General features: G+C 42.2%; 1 protein-coding gene across 1 annotated transcript in view; it reads right to left on the bottom strand.

Moving 5' to 3' along the window:
* trit1 (tRNA isopentenyltransferase 1) overlaps window positions 1–21,094 on the bottom strand; it is a 44,558-nt gene that overhangs the window by 4,510 nt on the left and 18,954 nt on the right. The window contains exons 2-9 of the mRNA XM_028597649.1: window positions 20,717–20,857; window positions 18,025–18,123; window positions 17,228–17,385; window positions 15,823–15,965; window positions 15,566–15,677; window positions 11,810–11,922; window positions 11,571–11,648; window positions 1,400–1,509 (exon numbers count right to left, since the gene is read on the bottom strand). Coding sequence (XP_028453450.1) covers window positions 1,400–1,509; window positions 11,571–11,648; window positions 11,810–11,922; window positions 15,566–15,677; window positions 15,823–15,965; window positions 17,228–17,385; window positions 18,025–18,123; window positions 20,717–20,857 — 954 coding nt within the window. The remainder of the gene's footprint in view (window positions 1–1,399; window positions 1,510–11,570; window positions 11,649–11,809; window positions 11,923–15,565; window positions 15,678–15,822; window positions 15,966–17,227; window positions 17,386–18,024; window positions 18,124–20,716; window positions 20,858–21,094) is intronic.

The raw sequence follows: 21,094 nt of genomic DNA, 5'->3' as shown, positions 1-21,094 counted from the left end.
CTTTCTCTCTCTTCCACTGTGAGATAAGCTGCCTTCAAGTGTGGTCGGAAACATCGAAATCCAGAAACGATCTGACGGAAAACAGTAATTGTGAAATATAAAGCGTACTTGTGCTTTGTTGGGGGGGGTTAGTTTGACAACAGGACATCACACAAATGGACCGTTTCATTGATACACCCACCACCACCACCCTGCGGCAAATCGCCGGATCACTTTTCTTGGTGTGAATTCCCACTAAGGCTGAGATGGACATGGAAGGAAAAAAAAAGAGGGAAACAATGCAATGCATAGAGGTACAGTGGTGAAGGAAAAAGTGACGCTGGGGCGAAAAGGAAGAGGAGATAAAAGAATGAAAAATTCCAAGTAATTAAGCAAAAAAAGGAGGGGAACGAATTAGGATGTAGTAAGAAGAGAATAAATGGAGGTCAAAGAGACAAATAAAGTGAAAGGGAGTGATAGGTTTGGTATGTGTGCATGCAGATGTTTGAATGTATCTTATCTATTCTAAGGAGTTTCTAGGGAAGAGTCACTTTAAGATAATATGGTCTCACAGTAAAACCAAACTTAGAATGTGGAGGAATTGGAGGCAGGAATGTGGGAATCTATTAGGAGCACGGGCCATAAAAGGTGTAGTTTAAGAGTAAACTGTTCCAACTGAAATAGATGTCTCATGCTGTGTAAGCACAATACGAGTTTAAAAGGGATTCATCTTGATGTACATGTTGGTCATCCTTGGGCAGACTTGTCTGTATGCTCATCGTTGTCCCAGTGTCATGAAAGTTTGTTCACTGTGTAAATAAAGCTGCATTTGATTTGTACTCATCGGACTGGTCGTCATCTTAGAGGTCTCCCAACATCATTTCTGTAGGGCTGTCCTCGACTAAAGAAATTCTTAGTCGACTAACACTTATACAATTTTGTCGACTAATCGATTAGTTGATTTAATTGACAGAGCTGTGCGCTTTGAGAGGTGGTTACGACTAGAAAAGCACAATATAAATGTAGTTAATTAACCATCTGTAAAACTGAGTTTCTCCACAATTAATCCTGCAAAAGCACCACTTTAAATCTTGTGTTTACCATAAATGTGCTCATAAGTTTCTTAGAAATGAGTAATTAAGCATGAATAAGCATAAAAAATGACTAATCGACTAAAGAAATCTTAGTCGACTAAGACCAAAACGACCGATTAGTCAACTAATTGACTAAGAGGTGGCAGCCCTACATTTCTGAGTCATCACCCGATATCAGGGAGGAAAACAAAAGTGACGAAAAAGAGAGGGTTAAATGATGAGGTTACAGGACCAAAAGGCAGTAAAGAAGGAAGTAGACGTATGATTTCACCGGCAGATGAAAGCTGCTGACAGGAGGATGCTAGTTCAGACTATTGAGGCCCCACCTTGCTGAGACTGTCCAGTATCTGCAGTGCAGGGTTCAGCACCGTCTCCTCCCACCTCGACACGTCCGTCACATCCAGGCCATACACCACTGGCACGTTGTCTCCTGGTCCTACACACACACACACACACACACACACACACACACACACACACACACACACACACACACACACACACACACACACACACACACACACACACACACACACACACACACACACACACGGGTCAAACATGCACACACATTTACTAGGTTTTATATACCAAGGCCAACACAAGCTGTTAATAAATGTAATAAACGCCAACATTTTAATTCAGTGTTTCCATATTTATGGTTATTGGGTTATTATTGTAGGAGGGTTGAAAAGCCTTCAATAAGAACATTTTGCCCACTACCTATTAGTGACAGTATTTCTTTACAATGTATTTGAGTTGAGGTTTTCTCATAGACAGCCAGTATACACCATCATGGTCAATTTTACACTAATCAATGATCCCTTACATCAAAGACATGGACAGGATTTACACTGACTTGCTAAATATGTAGCTGATTATTTTACATCTAATAAGAAACCCACAGGTTCCAAAAGTGAGGCACATTATATCAGAGAGGATGAAGTGGACTTCAGGATGAATCCAATACGAAGTGGGAAATTTACTGAAGCAGTGATGTGCTGGAGCCGCACCCTGAAGCTCTGTCAACCTGCTGACTCACACTGGCTCGATAATGTCTCTCCCTCTCTCCCTCCTTCCTCCCACCCTTCCCTCCCTGTGCTCTCTCTCTCCCTATCTCTCTCTCTCTCAGGCTTCAGCTTTCACTCACTCTCTCATTCTCTCTCCCTTCTTCTAACTATTCCACCCCTGTGTTTCTATTTTGCATCAGTCAGCAGTCTCCAGGCCAGACCTCAGCACTAAACAGCAGCACCAGTCCCTGCTTTGCTTGTCTGTCTGTGGATCGGTCTGTCTGTCTGTGCATCTGTCCGTCTGTCTGTGGATCTGTCTGTCTGTCCGTCTGTCCGTCCGTCCGTCTGTCTATCTGTCTGTCTGTCTGTCTGTCTGTCTGTCTGTCTGTCTGTCTGTCTGTCTGTCTGCCTGCCTGCATCAAGAGCCACTGGCCTTCATTGATTGAAGACACGCAGATGCACAGGATATGAGGGTGTGTGCATCTTGTAGAGAACTGTGTAAACAAACAAATTGTATGTATACATAATACATTTAGAGTATCTAATAGAGTTATAAAATAAGTAAAATATATGAGCAGAAAATAAAAAATTAACTACATAACAGCAATGGAGATACCACATGGGGAATGCAAGAACTGTGACTGCTCAGCTTGGGTTAAGGTAAGCTCCGGAGCTACGCCGTTTGTGCTCACATTATTCAATGCTTATACTTTTTATCATGTTTGATACACCCGTTTAGTGCTGCAGTAGGGATATAAATGGGTGAAATAGAACACTGAACTCAAATCAAACTAAATAAAAACCTATGCTATAGGTATGTATGTCAGGACTTCTGTTTACCCCTTCAGCCAAGCATTAATCTAGTTTCAAGTGATGGTTCGGAGTAATTTCACCCTAGGGCTGCTCTCTGCTGTTGCTATTGCTGCTAATGGGCAGTAAGAGTGCTTAGGGCCGTCTACAAATTACAACACCGAAAAGAGATAGAACAAAAATATTTATTAATTAAAAACTTTTTATTTTTTTTTAAAGTTAAGTGCTGTAGTATAACTAGCAGGAGACACGTTATAATTGAGGTAAGTTTGGAGATTACCTTATTTAATCATTAAATTAATAAATATTTTTGTTGTATCTCTTTTCAGTGTTGTAATTTGTAGACGTCCCTAAGCACTCGTCTTACTGCGATAGCAGCAGCAACAGCAACAGCAGAGAGCAGAAGCCAGCAGGCAAGTGTTATTTACATAAACTTCTGGTGTACTTACAAACTTTCCAATCCATTGTTTTATGAGTGCATAACCTATTTGTACTAGTGTAGAAGTTTGGTATAATTTTGGGCATTATTAGTGGGGTAACTTACGAGATACAAACGTGGATCCATTAGCCCCTGCGCTAAGCTATTCAGCTGATAATGCTAACTCTCCCAACGTTAGACCCAGGTGAAAAAAGCCTCTGGGGGGTTGTTTGGCTCGAGGTCATGGGGCAAAGGACCCTAGGGTGAAATTACTCCAAACCATCACTTTAAGAGTCAACAGTCACGCCTGCAGCTCTGTGAGGCTGCACTTTGACACAGCGATGTTTTGAGCTCAATGCTAACTTCAGCATGCTAACATGCTCCCAATAACACAGGTTAATGCTGATTTTGCACAAAGCTGGATCTAGTCGGGAGTAATTTTTCATAAAATGAGAGCACACACTAATGTAAATGAATCCTATTAACCTGTAAGACACAACGCAATTATGGCTTAATGTTTTCCACACACAGGCTGAACTGTGGAGTTGAGGGCAGAAGACGCCCAATAGACTGGAGTTTCTAACTCTGCTGGGAACGGTCTGGGACTCCGTCATTACGGAGAAATACAGAGCGGTAACTGTATAACTGGTCATCTGCTACAACTAACTGTATTGACTCTGTCAGAGGAATGAGTGTGTGTGGGAACAATGAGTCTTCACACAGACACGTCTTAGAGCTATTAAACTTTAAATGTGGCCTGGTCTTTGCACATCCCAAGTCCCTCTAGTCTAAATTTGCATACTGCTGGTTTAATTTACGCTCAGCCACTTAAACATGTGATGTATTCCATGCATTTCTTGTCAACGCCAGCTTTGCTTAATTGAATTGCTGACAAGAGCAAAAATAAACAGATCCTTCTAAGCATTCCTGCACCATTTTGCTTGCGTTTTCTCTGTACACACATCTAATCCCAAAACTCTCCGGCATGTGTGTTTGCAGTCCATTTGTTAGTGTTTTTAAAAACAGCAGTGACTGTTAATCAAAGCCTCGGGTTTCACTGGTGTGGTTACTGTGTGTGTGTTTCTCTGTGTGTCAGAGGGGAAGTCTTTTGTGTTTGTAGCACAATAGCAGGCAGGTGGTGGTGGCGAGCGTCACCTGGCATACCTATACCAGATGCAGAGTAGGAGCTCTCTCCTTTAGGTGCTCTAACAAATACTTCACCTCGCCAGCTGCCCTACTGTGCCCTCCTGTTGCCGCTATCTCCCTCTCCTTACTTTGTTCTTTTATATCACTCAACAATCCTCCCCCCCCCCACCACAATTCCCTTTTGCAGCCACCAACCTCCCACTGGGCAGAGTGGTAAATAAAAGGGTAATAGTGACTGGTGGGTTGCCAGATGCTTGATGGCAAGCCCCCACCGCCACCATTCTTGTTTGGGATCCGGGGAAATTTAACTCTGCTAATCCACACTGTAGTGAATGAGGTTTGATAAGAAACGCTGAAGGGACAAAGAGCAGGGTGGTTGACACACACACACACACACACACACACACACACACACACACACACACACACACACACGCGTTGCCTTTCAAGCACACAGGGGAGATCACTTTGCCAACAAGAAAGAGCATCTCCTGTTGCCGGGCAGCTGCTTGCTAGTGTGTGGTGTGTGGTGTGTGTGTGTGTGTGTGTGTGTGTGTGTGTGTGTGTGTGTGTGTGTGTGTGTGTGTGTGTGTTGAAACAGTATTCCACCTGTTGCAACAAACAGGAGTCATTTGCTGCGTCATCCTTGTGTTTGTTGAGTGAGGATGTGCGCCTGTGTGTGCTTTGCTATAAAAACTCAACTACCAGTCTCAACTCTCTCTCCCCCCCGGCACAGCTGTGCTTCTTTGGCCGTTGTCCACACTGGAACAAGACAGCTGCCTCTATTCACTCAACAGCCTCCTTCCTCTTTCCTTATAGTTCCTCTTCCACTTTTTGTCTCCCTTGCCTCCTTCTTTGTCTGTTGTTCACGTTTGACATTTCTGCAGCAGGTCAAGTATAGGTGAAGGATATTTCTGTAGATTCGGGCCAAATTGATGATCCATTTGATCTTTCGGTTTTGGTGGGCTGCGACTCTCTATTATCTGTACTTACACTCCGCCCTCCACTATGCAGCTTCTTCTCCTTCACTCCAGGGGCCCTGTTTTAATGATCTAAGCGCACGGCGTGAAGCGCCTGGCGCAGGTGCGTTTATGGCACGTACAAATCCATTTTCGCTAGTTTAACGGCGGAAGAATATGGTCTGTGCGCCAGGCGCATGGTTTAAAAGGGTTGCACTTAGTGTCTTAATTAATCATAGGTGTGTTTTGGGCGTAACATGCAATAAACCAACCAGAGGGTCATCTCCCATTCCCTTTAAAAGCCAGGCATTATTATGATGGCGGATTTGCTAAGCAGGAAGGAGAGATTTTCAGGAGAAGAAACTGATCTGCTCGTGCGTGACGTGAAAGCGCGCGAGCAGATCATACATGGCACGAGCACTATGCCACCAAAACTCCACGAGGTGAAGCAGGCGTTAAAATAACAATGAAATGCTGCGTTATTGACTTTAGACCGAGTTTTTGTTGGTCACGATCACTTTCTGCTGCCTCAAGATAGCAATGCGTTAAGAATGCACCTGAACACACCTCCCTGTAAGACCAGCACGCCGAAGGGCGCAGGTGCATTTGCTATTTAAACGACGTGGGCGCTGGACGGGAAATTGACAACTGCGTCAGGCTTAAACTAGCCGAGACACTTGCGTCGGGCTTTGCGCTGCACTGGGTGCAAGATAGGGCCCTTGAGCAATTAAAGCTGCTATAATCAATATTTCTATATTGGATCACATGACTACTTCGATGTGAAAAAGCTGCTGGTCTATTGAAAAGAACGATCACACAACTCTACAGAGCTAATTACCACACGTATATTCATCAGGTGGACACTACCATGTTGCTCCGTTTCTGCTAGATGTTTACATAAGCTACTTTCGCCATATTACTCTAAAAGGTGATATTATGTCAATGTTGTGTTTACAGCTTTTTTCTGCTGCCCCCAAGTGGCCAAACAAATCAATACAGGTGTAACTTTCCATTAAAATGCAAATTTTAAGCAAATGTCTGACAATTTTGTTTTAATTAAAATGTATATTGTGTGTGGCCGATTTAGCTCAGTTGGTAGAGCAGGCGCACATATATAGAGGTGTTCGACTCCGAACTGCGGCCTTTTGCTGCGTGTCAATCCCCCTCTCTCTTCCCTTTCATGTCTTCATCTGTCCTATGGAAATAAAGGCCTAAAATGTGATAAATAAATAAATAGAGAATTGTGTGTTTTTCAACTACCTCAACGCCCTTTGTATAAATATATACAAGAGAATGTGAGATAACAATTAATGGAGCAACACTAACTCGGGTACAGTACATCATGGCATGCCATTGCTGCTTTTCAACTAAGATGGTAATTGTGTTTTTCTAATGAATGACTTTGTCTCTTTTGATTCACATGTACCCTGTGGTGCTTTAATTAGACGCTTTAGTGACAGAGCGGGGGGTAACATGCAGCGAGGGCCTCTGTCTGGACACTAACCAAGTATGTTGTCCCTCAGACACCCCTACTATTTTTGGCAGGGCCTAGGGCCAGCCCTATAACCCGAAAACTCTGTCCCTCTGTGGATACGCAGGATGTGAATGGATGGAAAGGTACTTAATATACTGCATCTCCTTTTAACCTCTGTGTCATTCTCATCTTCTCCAGTCCTCTCTTGTCTCATTCCACCTAGTGGAGTTGACAGAAAGGTTGTTGCGGCAACCACAACCCTGACTTGACTTTATCCCCACTGGAGGAGGTTGCATTTGTGTGTATATCAGATTACCTTCACTCTCCATCCACCCAGCTACCCATGTGTTGTTTCTGTCTCTCTCCGTGTCCCTCCTTCTATCCTTCACTCACTCACTCACTCACTCAGTCAGTTGGGACTAAAAGATACTGACATCACTGTTACTTAACACTCACAGGGCCTCAGTCAAGCAAAACTGCGTATCCTGGCTACAGGCAGTGTGTCTGTGTGTGTGTGTGTGTGTGTGTGTGTGTGCTGGTGTGCATGTCTTTGGGGGAATTAAAAAACAACAAAAAACCTGGCTGGCACCCTCCGCATTAAATGTGGCACTTATTAACATTAATATAACCTCAAATTACCTTTTTTTGTATAGGTAATTAAATCTACTAATTAACCATTCCCCCATATCCACACAGATATACACAGATACACACACACTAAGCTTAAACTCACATACAGACGCACTTAAAGGCAAGACCAATTAAGCTTGATTTAATTTCAGCTGGCTGACCTGGTGCTTTACTCCCCACAGTAACCAAAGTTGAGTCCATCAAGAACCACGTACCCAGTAAAAGAAGAAAAGTATTTAAGACACGGAACGCCCACCCGCTCCCTCACGGACAGTCGCCGCTGAAATCTGTTAACTGTCAAACTAGGTTAAACTTGTACCTTCAAGGCATGCGCTACTGCGTTCTGTATATTTACATGTAGCGGTTTAAGTCGTTTTCTAGCTTCTCTAACTGGCTTTGTTATGTTTGCCTGACTAAGGCCCTCTGTCATCTCCAATTTGTCTTTCCCATTGACCCATGCGTGGGGTTGGTCTGCCTAGCCTCCAGTGACCCTGTTGCCAGAGTTTGTGTGATCGGGGTGAATTCCTGGCGAGTCTGTAATGCTTCAAGAGATTAGCCTGCTCAGCTGAGACCTGCCGGCATTTGTGTGAGTGAGTGTGTGTGTGTGTGTGTGTGTGTGTGTGTGTGTGTGTGTGTGTGTGTTTGTGGGGCTCAGACGGAACAGAAATGAGGTCAGCAGTCACAGCAAGGGAGCAAGGTGAACACGGACGATGCAGACGGATGAGCAGGGTTATAGAGCAAAACCCTGGGTTAGGGCAATCCTAGCCAGGGGGGGGCACAAGGACAAGGCTGTCTGAAGTATTAACATGTGGGACTATGATCCTGGGGGGGGACGGGACAAGAAAACAAGATCTTTTACAGGAAAATTGCCGCATTTCACATTACATTTAACTCACACACTCAGATGTAGAATTGTGGGTAACATGGATTCCAGCAAGAATAATGTTGGTTGGGTCAAAGAAGCCAAGCCTCCTACTGCTTTCCAAAAATACTCCAATTTAACAGAAATCATACTAAAGATGTAGTCTCTGCTATACAGTTCACTATGGTAGCTACATGGATTTCCAGGGAACTACTTTCCGAGTTAACTTATAGTCGGTCTGTAGACGGCCGTTTGAGATGGTTTCAGTTCAATGCTTTTTTGAAAGCTGTAAAGAGCTCATGCTCATTGCTCAGATCAACCAGAGTGTAACGACAAAAGATAAAATGATTGTCACTGTGATATCATTATATGTATATTATATATGTGAATTTTGCAGTAAAAGAAAGCTGTAAAACCATTCATTATATTATCCATAAAACATTGCGTTTTGGCAGCCGAAATGCCTTTAAACTCATGGCTCCATTAGTCAGACGGAACTTTCTGGATCGTGTTTCATCATCTGACTGGTACCTGAAGCAACATGCCCTCAATTTCGCATTTTCTTAATGCAAGATTGATCTCTGTCTGAACGCCCACTAAAACCCAGGTTGACAAATATCAGAATTTCCCCCCTAACACCTTAAGACCTTTGCAGATTCTGCAAACACAACAACACTGACTGGGACACTCTCATTGTCCTCGTGGTTTTAGAGGAGTTTCAGACTTCTAACACTTCAGAGTTGATCACATCTGCTGCAAGTTGTACGGTCGATCAGCTTCAAAACTTAGAAAACGTGTTTGGAGAGCTGTTCTGTTCTGAAATGACATACTGACATGGACTTTTTCATAGTACGTTGGGCGTACTATGAGTGCCAGCATGTGACCCGTGCTTTGCTGCTAAGTATTTCCTGGGAGACATGGTGGGATAGAGAGTTTCAGACTGCAAAGACAGTTGATCTCATCTGCTACCACTTGTACTGCACGGCCCGATTTTATTTGCAGAGACCGGTCTTGCAAAATGTTCGGAATTAAGTCTAAGCGGGGTCTTTAAGGGTGGTTACAACACACGCAGACAGAAACACATGCATGTGCAAAAGCACAGACAAGTTCAGACAGATTAGTGCATATGTAAAAGCGCAGGGACACATGTGATGAAGACCATATGGTGCGTGCAGCGGGCAGTCAGAAAGAGGGGTATTGAGGTTTAGGGCCTGGAGTGGCCTAAGCCACTTGGGCCTAACAGGATTAGGAGGCCGGTTTACTACAGGGCATACTGCTGGAGGGACCAGGAGGTCAAGTTTTCACAGAAACACACACAGCCTTTGTATAAATGTTGAAACACGTCTGACTTCCAGGGGTTGCGACCTGGGTGGGAAATCACCACCTGCCAAACACTGGCTGATTTTGGCTGTGTTGGGTACATTTATCCGTTCTGCAGTGCCAGAAGCAACCACTATAGTTCATTGCTATGCATTTGGTGCCACATGGGACTTGGTGCTGGGGGAAAAAAAGCACTCAAGGGTCTTAGCTGCAGGTGTAGTCACAGGATGGATCTTGAAAGATTATCTCCTCTGTTAAGTCACAGCAACTCACACACGCTGCATAATATCAAATCCAATGTTGTGCCATTAAATAAAGTAATCTGGTTTCACAATTTAAATATACAGTGCAACCAAATGCTCTCTTATTTCTAAGGTTTTCAAATCAACATGCCATTTTGAGTATTGAAGTTTTTGTTAGAAAAATAAGAAACTATTAAAAAAGGAGTAATTCTTCTTTGGTTTCTTGCGGAGAGTTAGATTATGAGGTCTATATCACTCATAAATGTAAGATAAATTTGAAGGTACAGCCAGGACATGGTTAGCTTAGCTCAGCGTGGCTTACACACCGGAAACAATTAGACTGACTCTGTGGGCACACAAACCCTTGTAAAAGACAAAAACATTTTGTCATTTTTCATTTAAGTTATTATACGGCTTTAACAAACAAGATATAAGGTGTTAATTAATAAGCTTCAGGGGTGCTGTTAGGTAGATTCTGTTACCTTTGGACAGAACCAGACCAGCGGTTTTCTCCTGCTTCCAGTCTTTATGCTACACTAACGCTACGTTTACACGTGGCCGGCTATTTTCATAAACTGATATTTCAACCTCTACGTTTTCAAAAATAACATTGTGCACAGCTGTCAGTTTTCAGAAAAGTGTTCGTTTACACGTACCAGTGTATATATGCCATCAATGTCGTCAAGAGCACGCCAAACCTGTAGGTGGCAGTGTAAACGAGAAGCTCAAGCCCACATTAGCCAATCAGAAACCCGAAAATAACAACAACAGCAACCAATCACTTCCTCTCTCTCTCTCTCGGGCTGCCTAAACCTCCGTTTGTCTCAGTTTACGTGCAAACATGCAAACGAAGATTTCAAAAATCTCCTCTCTGGCCGGAGGTTTTAGAAAGACTCGGTTTCAGAGGCAAATTCTCCGTTTGCGTGTAAACGAAGGGCACAAACAAAGGGAAATGTCTCAGTTTGTAAAAATAACCATGTTACATGTAAACAGGGTCTAAGCTAACTGTCTCCCGGCTATAGCGTCATATTTAGTATAAAGACATAAGAGTTGTATCTATATTCGGATCTAACTCTCAGCAATAAAGCTTATTTCCTAAATGTTAAACTATTCCTTTACTGATATGAAATGTATCAAGAAGGCCATACATGTTTTGTAAAAAGTGAATCCTTAGGAATGTGATGAAGAACAAAAATGCATTTTCAACTAAAAGGCTTTCAATTTAAAATTGACTTATAAAAATTAAAAAAAGAAAAAAGGTGTGATGAGTGACTCAAAATAAAAAAATTTGAATACAGCCTACAAAACTGAGCTGGTGTTCTCATTTGTGGGCAAATTATACAACAACAACAAAAAAACACAGCGTCATGTAAGGATTGTTTTGAAAGTGACTTTGCCCCAATCCTGCTGTGCACACAGACACATGAATACAAACGCACGCACACTACACTACACACTCTGTACGCTGGAACACAATACGGTGTCCGAGAGGCTTATTGTGCATTTAATGGAGTGCATGAATCTCATCTTGTCAAAAAGAGTGCTGATTGCTAAGGAAGTGGACTGTGGAGGACAAACGTACACAAAACAAACCCATACTGCATGAGGTGGGTAAAGGGCACTCACGTTTAAGGAAGCGGTTACGGACCCATTTATTCTGTTTGCGGGCGTAACGCCTCGTGGCAATCTTCAAAGCTTCTACACCTAGAAAGAGTTAAAAAAAAAGGAGGCTGTCAAAGAACAAAAGGGGAGACAGGAGAAAACTAATCTTTAAATTGATTATTCTGGTCGATCCGTCAACCAGTCCACCAACTGTCGGTGAATCTAAATCCATCTCTGTGACTTTGATCAGGTATTTCTCTGACCTTTGTCTCGGAGCGTGTCCTTCTCCTGCTGAGTGCTGCTTTCAGGAGCCGTCAGGTAGTCATGAAACTCCTTAAAACCGATCGACTGGAAAATCCCCTGTTGATAGTTCTGACTGGAGAGAGGAGACGTTTGCTTTTCAGAGTCCCTTTACTGGACCGTTTTCAAAAGAAGAAATCACGAAAATCAAAAAACTAGTCAAGAAAAATAAAACCTAAATGAAATAAAACAACACCTGTCAAATAAGCAAAAATAAAAAAAATAACCAGCAGAGGAATAAAAAAAAAGAGGAGAGAAAAGAAGGAGAGGAAAGAGGAGAGGAGAAAAAAGAAGGAGAGGACAGGACAGGAGACGAGAGGAGAGGAGAGGAGAGGAGAGGAGAGAAAAGAAGAGGGGAGGAGAGTAAAAGGAAAGGAAACTTTATCCGTACATTTTATTTTTTTAAGTTTCCGTCTCCAACTTGACATTTCTAGACACCCTTTGGTAACTCATTTCTCCTCCTCCTCCTCCTCCTCCTCCTCCTCCTCCTCTTCTTCTATCTCTCCTTCCCTCCCTGAACAAAGAATCAGTCTGAGCAGATGTGAGGCCCTCCGGGGGACAAAGTGACAGAATGACATTAAAAAAAAAAATAACCTGAATGACAGTGGCAGAGGGACCCTAGGTGACATCAAGTTAGGGCAGAAGCCCACTGTCAGAGAAGCAAAAGACAGAACATTTCCATCAATGTCAGACCATATCACCCCAATTTGAGCACTGCTGCATGTTCTGGCCCAGACTGTACCTTTTCAGATTTTAGTATTAGCTCTACAATTGGTATACGTGTTAAGTTCAATGACCTGAACCTGTTCTGAATTTGGAGTGATTGCAAAAACAGTATGGGTCAGCCGTGGTGGCAGTTTTTTTTTATACTGCTACAAGAAAATGTTTTTCTAGCATAACAGTTGATGAATGAAAAATGACCTATTTAATGGAATACAACAGTGTCTTCAGTAGTTTCTCTGTAGAAACCCAGATGAATGAAAAATTGTTTTGGGAGTGTTGATTTTTTTTTTTTTTATTAAGATCTAAAATCTACCAGCAGATCTTGTTTGCAATGTATAGATACTGAAGAAAAAGTCTGAATCTGACCTTTTATTTAATTTTTTTTTAAACTGATTTATGGATGGCGATCACAAATCATTAAAATACAATGGATGCTGTTTGTTTATGTTCAGAGCACATTATATGTTCATGTCCCTGTTTACATGAATAGATACTCAAAGTAAAATTACATTGTAACTTTCTGCCATGTTCCCATAGGCCTGATTAAAAAGAAAATAGCACACACAGTTTAAAATTGTAATTTTATCATTTGCATTTCTTCAGATAATATCACACAATGATTGTTCAATGATCTGCCCAGTTTCGGATCATTATTGGTTGTGAGTGATTTTTCATCCTCATCTGGTTCACCGGTTTTACCATCAATTTTGTCACTTTCTTGAGAGCTTTTATGTGCTTTTTAAACACACTGTAGAAACAGCAACCATTATAATAAAAATAATTACTATTCTTAGTCCTTCACTTACACTTGTAGGAGAAACAAGAGGAGGAAATAACAAAAATAAATCTGGCTAGACGGGCAGAGACAGAAATTTGAGAATAGCAACAGAGCACAGGAAATGTAGAGTCAATGGAGGGAGAAAAAGAAAGACAGAGGAAGGGAGGGAGAGATTTGTCCTTGATGTCTGGCCACAGCAGCCAGCCAGCCAGGGATAGAGACATGAGGGTAAAGGAGTGAGGGACAGACAGACAGAGGTGTGTGTGTGTGTGTGTGTGTGTGTGTGTGTGTGTGTGTGTGTGTGTGTGTGTGTGGGTGATCAGATTGCTGAGAGGGCAATAGTGGCAGAAATGGAGTGAGACAGAGGAGGGGGGGGAGGGAGGGAGAGAGAGAGAGAGAGAGAGAGAGAGAGAGAGAGAGAGAGAGAGAGAGAGAGAGAGAGAGAGAGAGAGAGAGAGAGAGAGGGGGGGGGGGCTGCTGGTGCATGAGGTGGGATGGGGTGATGGGGTGATGAAAGAAAGGAGGGACGAAAGGGAATTGGCAGCTTCATGGGCACCGTTCCACCAATGCATCAACTCCACACAGCCACACCCCATCACACACACACACACACATACAATATCAATATCTGCCGCCAAGAGAGACCCACAGCCTGTCTGTTTCAGCCATCAGTGAGGCCCACACGCATGCTTATAAATGCTTCATGTCACATACAGAACACAGAAAATTCTTATTTAAAAATAGGACTGGTTTTGTAAATGTGGTCCTGTGGTTGGAATTATTACGACGCAAATGCTAAATCCATGCATCATGGTAACCCAGAGACACCGCCACACCGCACAGCCCACAGTGTGCTGTAGGAAACAGTGGATCCATACCACTGATGACGTAGTGCCAGCGTGCAACTGGTCAACTGGTCATGAGATTACTGTTAAGGAAATGTCAGGGACAACTTGGTAATTGTGTTAAAGACAAAATATCAAACTGGATCATATTAACCTTATCTTAAAAAAAGCATATTTAACAGACTACATAGCACTGCGAGTCATTTGTTCCAGGGCCACTAGAATGGCCATTTAGTGTGAGGCCCTGAGGTAATAAGCACCGATCACCAGACTCCCCTGTTAGCGCTAATGTCTTATGAAGGGGGCTTATCTCTGCAATTATTAATAATCACTGGGCATCCTGAAGAAATATCAGTCCCATCTGAACTTAACTCGCAACAGAGTAGGCTGAATCTAAACTAGTTTGCAGGCCTTTGGGAAACGACAGCATACAGAACAGAGTGACCCGTCAGACTGGGAAGGAGAAATAAATAACTGGATTGCTGCTTGACCAAGTTCACTTCACTCCTATTGCCCTAGTTACACGGAAGAGAGGAGTAAAGTCTGGATCCAGCCTGAATGTCTGGAGCATTCATTTAGATATGAAGATGAGAATGTGATCTTGAACATGTTGCACAGACACTGAATCCTCAGGCCACCTCATAATGCTCAATAGCAATGACAACTGCACCAAAGCCAAGTATGAGGTACGTTTTTGGCCCACATAACAGATTTCAAATCCCACTCCGCATTTTTTTAGATAGACTTTGCAATTAAAAAAAAAAAAAAAGGTAAAATATTTGCTAGATGACTTGCTAGAAACACAAGTCATATGTAGCAACATGTTTTGGCAGGTTTTTCAGGTTTTACCGCATGTGTACGTTTTTTGTCTCCAGATAAATTGCTTCAAATGATGTCACTTGAGTCAGTGTCGGCTGGGGTTACAAGATTGATGACAATCACCTGAATATGCAACCGAATCGTTGGCGGTCGAGTTGCATTGTTGGTATTGTAGGCCCCAGGTTTTGAAGGAAGAAGAATGCATGGAATAAAAAAAAGACAATATCTCTGATTTTGCTGCATCAGTTGGGATCCTTTTTTTAAACGGTCCATCGTGAGTCCAACGAGGTTATTGAAGTGCACTGAAAAATGCATGCAGTACACTGTTAACGAAATATCTTCAGCATCAAATATATGTCATCCTGAGATCATAAGACATTTACTTTGACAAGATTCCCCTCATTACAAAAACAGAACAACTGGCAAACAATATCCTTGATCCCAATGTTTTTGCCTTAAGCAAACATTTGACAGCACTAAAAGATTGTAATTCAGGATCTGGTTGATTTTTGTCCCTTTAGGAGGGTGGAAGTGTTTTGCAGCCGAATTGCTACCTGTCATCCTGGACTTTCTGCAGATTGTAGCGAACATGGAAGTCTCTGAGCTCTTCTATGAGTCCGGCAGACAACATCTCATCTACACGAGCATCCAACCGCTTGTCTAGAGCTGCAGGGGAAACAAAGAGGGAGAAATATAACAAATGTGAACAATTAGTTCATGCTGCGCTGAAGCTCCCATAGCAAGATTTCCCTTTATGCTATTTTGATAAATAGCAGTAACAGTAAAAAGGAAATCCATCCTCCCTCCTCACCGTCCATTTCAGCGTGCAGCCAGAAGATGCAGGGGTCTGGGTATCTCAGCGGCCCCCCCAGCCCATCGCCTCCCTCCTGCTCCCTTTGCTCCTCCAGCCAGCGGCTATGGGAGACGCCGGTCTCCTCGTGGATTTGAAGACTCCTGTAGATAACAAACATACAAGCAGAGATGTTGTGGTTGAATAAAACAATAAGTCAAATTATCCACTGTATAGACAACCGTGCAAACTATTTTCTTATTTTTCTATTTTGTTTGATTCAACATTTTACATCCAAGTCCCAGTGGGTAGATTAGATTTAGAGTTAACATCCACTCATCCATTAAATCCAGTGCCTCTTCTTAGGCACAAATTTAGAGTCTAGTTTGAGTGTGGTCAAATGATTACCACACCATCAACAGTAGAGCAAGACAGGTAAGAAAAATAATTAAAACAATACATTTTGATAAAACAAGATACTCTTGTATGAGAGTATCTTGTTTTATCAAGATACTCTTGTATGAGACCACCAGCACACAGTTAACATTCAGCCAGGGCTAAACTAACTTTTCAGATCAATTCAAATCCAAACCAGACCCTTTGGCCGTGCCTCGCTGCACTCTGAGGTTATGAAGAAAAGATGATTCCTGTCGTCTCCTGTCATCCAGAAGAACAGGGTAACCTAACTTGCTTGCTCAAATGACCAGAGTGCGCTGGCTGCTACTCATCAAGCCGTGTGTGTGTGTGTGTGTGTGTGTGTGTGTGTGTGTGTGTGTGTGTGTGTGTGTGTGTGTTCGTGCATGTGTGTGTTTACACAGGCACTCATCCTGTCAGTGTGGACTGGGTGGAGGCCAGACACTGTGACTGTCAGCCTGGGCCCTTCAGGACCTCACACACAACATGAGAAAACTCTACAATATTGTGAGCCACTCACATTAACACAAACAACTGTCCACGAGACCCACCCACAAACAATACACGCCATATTATCCCAAAGATGGAAAAAGCATTTTCCCGATTCTATCCTTACATAAATGCTATCGACTTGATGCACTAGCATTAAAACATGTAGCAGTGTTTGTTGCTAAGTCGGGACCACAGCGTGTATTTTAAGGAACTGAAAAATACCCAGCCCCATTTTTCACTGATGTTGCTAGTAGTCTTTTTTGCTATCTAGCTAGCTAGCAAGAGCAACAAATTAGCTAGACAAAACATGGCTAACAGTGTAGCAGAACAGGCTTATTAATAATTAGTTATGGCTAAAGATAGCTACAAATGGAAATGTGTTATTTTATGGATAACTTTTCCTACACATGCTTGTGTTGTGCTGTTTATATGTATGTATATATATGTATATATATATGTATATATATATATATATATATAATCAAAAAGTTAGTTTTGAAGACAATACCCACGGTATCACCTGGCTATCTTGCGTTTGTCATTTGGGTGCAACATGGCAGCCATTTTGGGGTCCACCTCTGCCAGTCGTTTATGTAACTCGGCTCCTCCCAGTTTCTCCAGCTTCAGCTTCCTGTTTGGAGCTCCTTCTCCTCCGTCCCCTGGCTCCTCGTTCTCCTGCTGTGAGACACATTTCATTCAGCGATTTAGAGTTGGCCCAGGCTGCCTTCAAATGCCCCCGTTATACTCCTACTTTTGATACTACATCATCAAACCCTGAAGGCAGCATACATTGTCCTATGTAGCCTAATGCAGTACTTGTTTTTACGCATAAACAAGTAATTGAAGAGAAAGAAGAAATGAATACATCATGAGATAAACAGTGTCAAAGCGGCATAGAGGATGAAAGGAGGTGTACTTGAATTGTACTTTTTGGTTTCATTAACTTTGACAGAAATCTCACCTCTCAATTTTATGTAATCAACCTGATTAATTTTGACCAAATTTTACATCCATAATTTACAAAAAAATTCCAAAATAAAACACCTAACTTTGTTGAGCTGTCCATTCACATTAAACATTATATATCTACTATATCCTGTTGCAGTAATAAGAAAGCTGTTAGAACTCACACACTATTTGTACTTTTCAAATGCTTTATGTAAATTGAGTTGTTTTCTTTCTTTTTTGTTCTATTATTGGTTGTATCTCCCCTGGCGTACTTGACCTGTTCGTATTGTATACATTTGTGACTGTATACTTGTTATGTGCTCAATAAAATTATAAAAAAAAAAAAAGGTGTACTTGAATTGCACTCACTCCTGTATCCAGCAGGACTCTCCACAGCAGAGACTCAATGTAATAGTTTGTTCCTCCTACAACGACTGGCAGTCTGTTCCTGCTGTGCATGTCATCTATGTTGGAGGGTGTTAAGGAGGAAACTGTGCACATTTTATGTACATGAATTCCAGGGTGGTTTCACCGGTTTCTAATTTTGACAGTTTTTCATGAATGCACCACAACTAAACCCATTTTGAAATAATCTGTTGAGCTCATGGCATTCACATCGTAATGGCATAAAAGTAACTCCAGCCGGTTGTAATTCAATCTGTCACTGTAAGAGGCTGTAAGTCACATCTTGGTAAATTGCATACAAGTCCTTGGGAACTTCAATGTCTACTGTAATTTTCAAAGGACTGTGTTAAATGGCATATTTATATTATATGCACATTCAATAATACAGTGAGAATACAGATTAGGCATAAAATCGAGTCCTGATTTTCAGAGTGTTCCTACTTAAAATAAAGTGTTCAAATAATAGCAAACATTCAAGTGAACAGACACACAGAACAAGTATAGTTCCATAGAATATAAATGGGAACAAAGCCTATATATTAATGTGGCATTGGGTTGGCAGTCTCATTTTATGTGGGAGTAAGTTTGTTTCAGAATATTTAACGTGAAAATGTTTAGAAAAGGGAAAATTGAATCACATATCATGACAGAAGTGCTGCTAAACATTAAACCAACCTTAACATGCTGGAATTGCTCCTTTTAATGATCCCAGGCATCAAAACAGTATGTGGCCCATAAAAGAAAAGCCTCAGCAGGATACTGAACATCTATTGTGTTGTATATTACTATTTTTATGGATTTTATTATTGTTTTTATTGAGCTGGAACAGGTACACAGTGAATTTCACTGCACATTGTACTGTGTAAGATTGTGTATGCGACAAATAAAATTTGAATTGAATACTTGATAAACAAAAACAATAACTCTTAAGGTCAATAATAGACTGTAACATTATAAAGAGGACTGCAACAGCAGTATTAAGATCAATGTATGGACCCTGTGGATTTGTTTTCTTCTTGTCAGCATGTATGGTAACTGAGAGCAGTGTGGCTGATCTGATGACACACTCTTGTAGTAGTCATTTTAATATAAGGTGTGTATGGTGTGGTAAATGTTCCAGACCTCATTTAAATTTGTGTTTGCTTTTTGTTCTTTCCTACCCCTCATCTCCTGACCTCTCTGATATATCTATGACCCACTAGAGGGATCCTGAACCCCAGGTTGGGAATCATTGTTCTATGATAGTAATATCTTTGGCTGTGTGCAACCCTTAACTGTTGGTCGGACAAAACACGCAATTTGAAGATGTCAACTTGGGCAACTGGGAATTCTTAGTACCCATTTTGACAACTTCCAGAATGTTATAGGCCAAATTAGGAATTGATTCATTGCTAATTAATAATGAAAATAATCATTAGCTGCGGCAAAAGAGTCAATACTGTGCTTTTATCATAAAGTCAATATCAGCCACTCAGTTTGGTTCACATCCTAACTCAACACAAAATATCAATATTGGATTGGAATTTAAAAAGACCTTCCTGCACACACAGACAGAGCCACACCTAATTTCCCTTACTCTTTGCTTTTCTGTCGTATCAGCTCAAATCTTGCACCATTCCTTCTCTCTCCTTCTCTCTCCTCCTCCCCCCTCGCCCACCTTCTCTACTCAGGGATAATCAAATAACCAGTCAAACAAGATATAGGCTCATCAGCCATCGCCACTCCCCCTCCTCTCTATCTCACACACATACACACACCAGAGAAGGCTGCATCACTGTGTTTGCAGAGGCAAGGAGCAGGAGATGGGAGGGGTATAGGGAGGGAGAGAGGGAGAGGGAGAGGGAGAGAGAGAAAGATTGCAGCAGCGAGGAGGGAGTTTATGTGAATGGCATGTTGAGTGAAGGATTGATAGCTGATGATGCGTCATTAGGTCCTACGTCTTTCAACTTCGAGCTTTTCAGCCCTCAACAACTATTACACGCACCCCCACCCCGATTTCCTATTTTTCCATCCATCGTCTCTCTTTCCTGCACTACAGTTTAAAATCCTCTACGTTGCTTCTACCCCTTCTAATCTGTGTTCATTTCTTTCCATTTCTCCCTTGTCCCACCAGCGGGCTCGCGCTGCACTGAGACTATTCTTGGAGCTACCGCAGCCCCTCGCCACACTGGTGAGTGTGTGTGTGTGCGCGAGAGAGTCTGTGTGTGTGTGTCTTCCTGATCTATTAATACAGCCTCTAGTTATCGCCTCCTCTCTCCACATCTGTGTGACGGCCAGTGTCTGCGGGAGGGTGTGACTCGCCAGAGTGTGTGTGTGTGTGTGTGTGTGTGTGTGTGTGTGTGTGTGTGTGTGTGTGTGTGTGTGTGTGTGTGTGTGTGCGTGGACTCCTCTATAAATATCGTCTCTAGTCATCTCTCTTCTCAATTTCAGTGCAACATCTGCAGCAAGACATGCTGACAAAACGAGGACATGGCAGATCTTCTCTCTCACTCACTCACTCTCTCTCTCACGCACACATGGACCAATTAGAATTCTTTCCCTACAGTTACCACTTAAACATCTGGGAGGGAAGGCGTGACGGGGTGATGGCAGCGTGTGGAGAGGTGTTACGGAAAACATTGTTCCCCTGCTTTCACACGTTTCGAGGAAAGGATATTAGAGCCAGGGCTTTGTTCCTGAAGTCCACCACCGTGTAGCTGCTAACCAACGGGTCCACAAAGCTGATCATGTGATGTCTGCACTGGGCGCGCTCCTCAGCTGTCACCTTATTGGTGATGATGTCGAGGCCCTGGTACACCTGAAGGGGATGCAAAAGAACCACAAAAACATGACCAAGTTATTGCGAATCATCATTAAAAAAAGAAATGCTTTGTAGGCAGGTATAATTACGATCATATAAGAACATATATGGATGAGATAAAAAAAAAAAATTCTAACAGCAATTGTGTACAATTCTCAAAGTCTACATTAATGCACCAAATGAACAGAAGTTTAATGTTAGTTCTTTGTCCTAGAAAGCATGAATCCTGGGACA

This window comes from Perca flavescens, chromosome 14 (assembly GCF_004354835.1).
Source record: "Perca flavescens isolate YP-PL-M2 chromosome 14, PFLA_1.0, whole genome shotgun sequence".
NCBI classification, from domain to species: Eukaryota; Metazoa; Chordata; class Actinopteri; order Perciformes; family Percidae; genus Perca; species Perca flavescens.
Note: the sequence above shows the minus strand (reverse complement) of the source record. Positions and strands in the feature narration are given on the sequence as shown.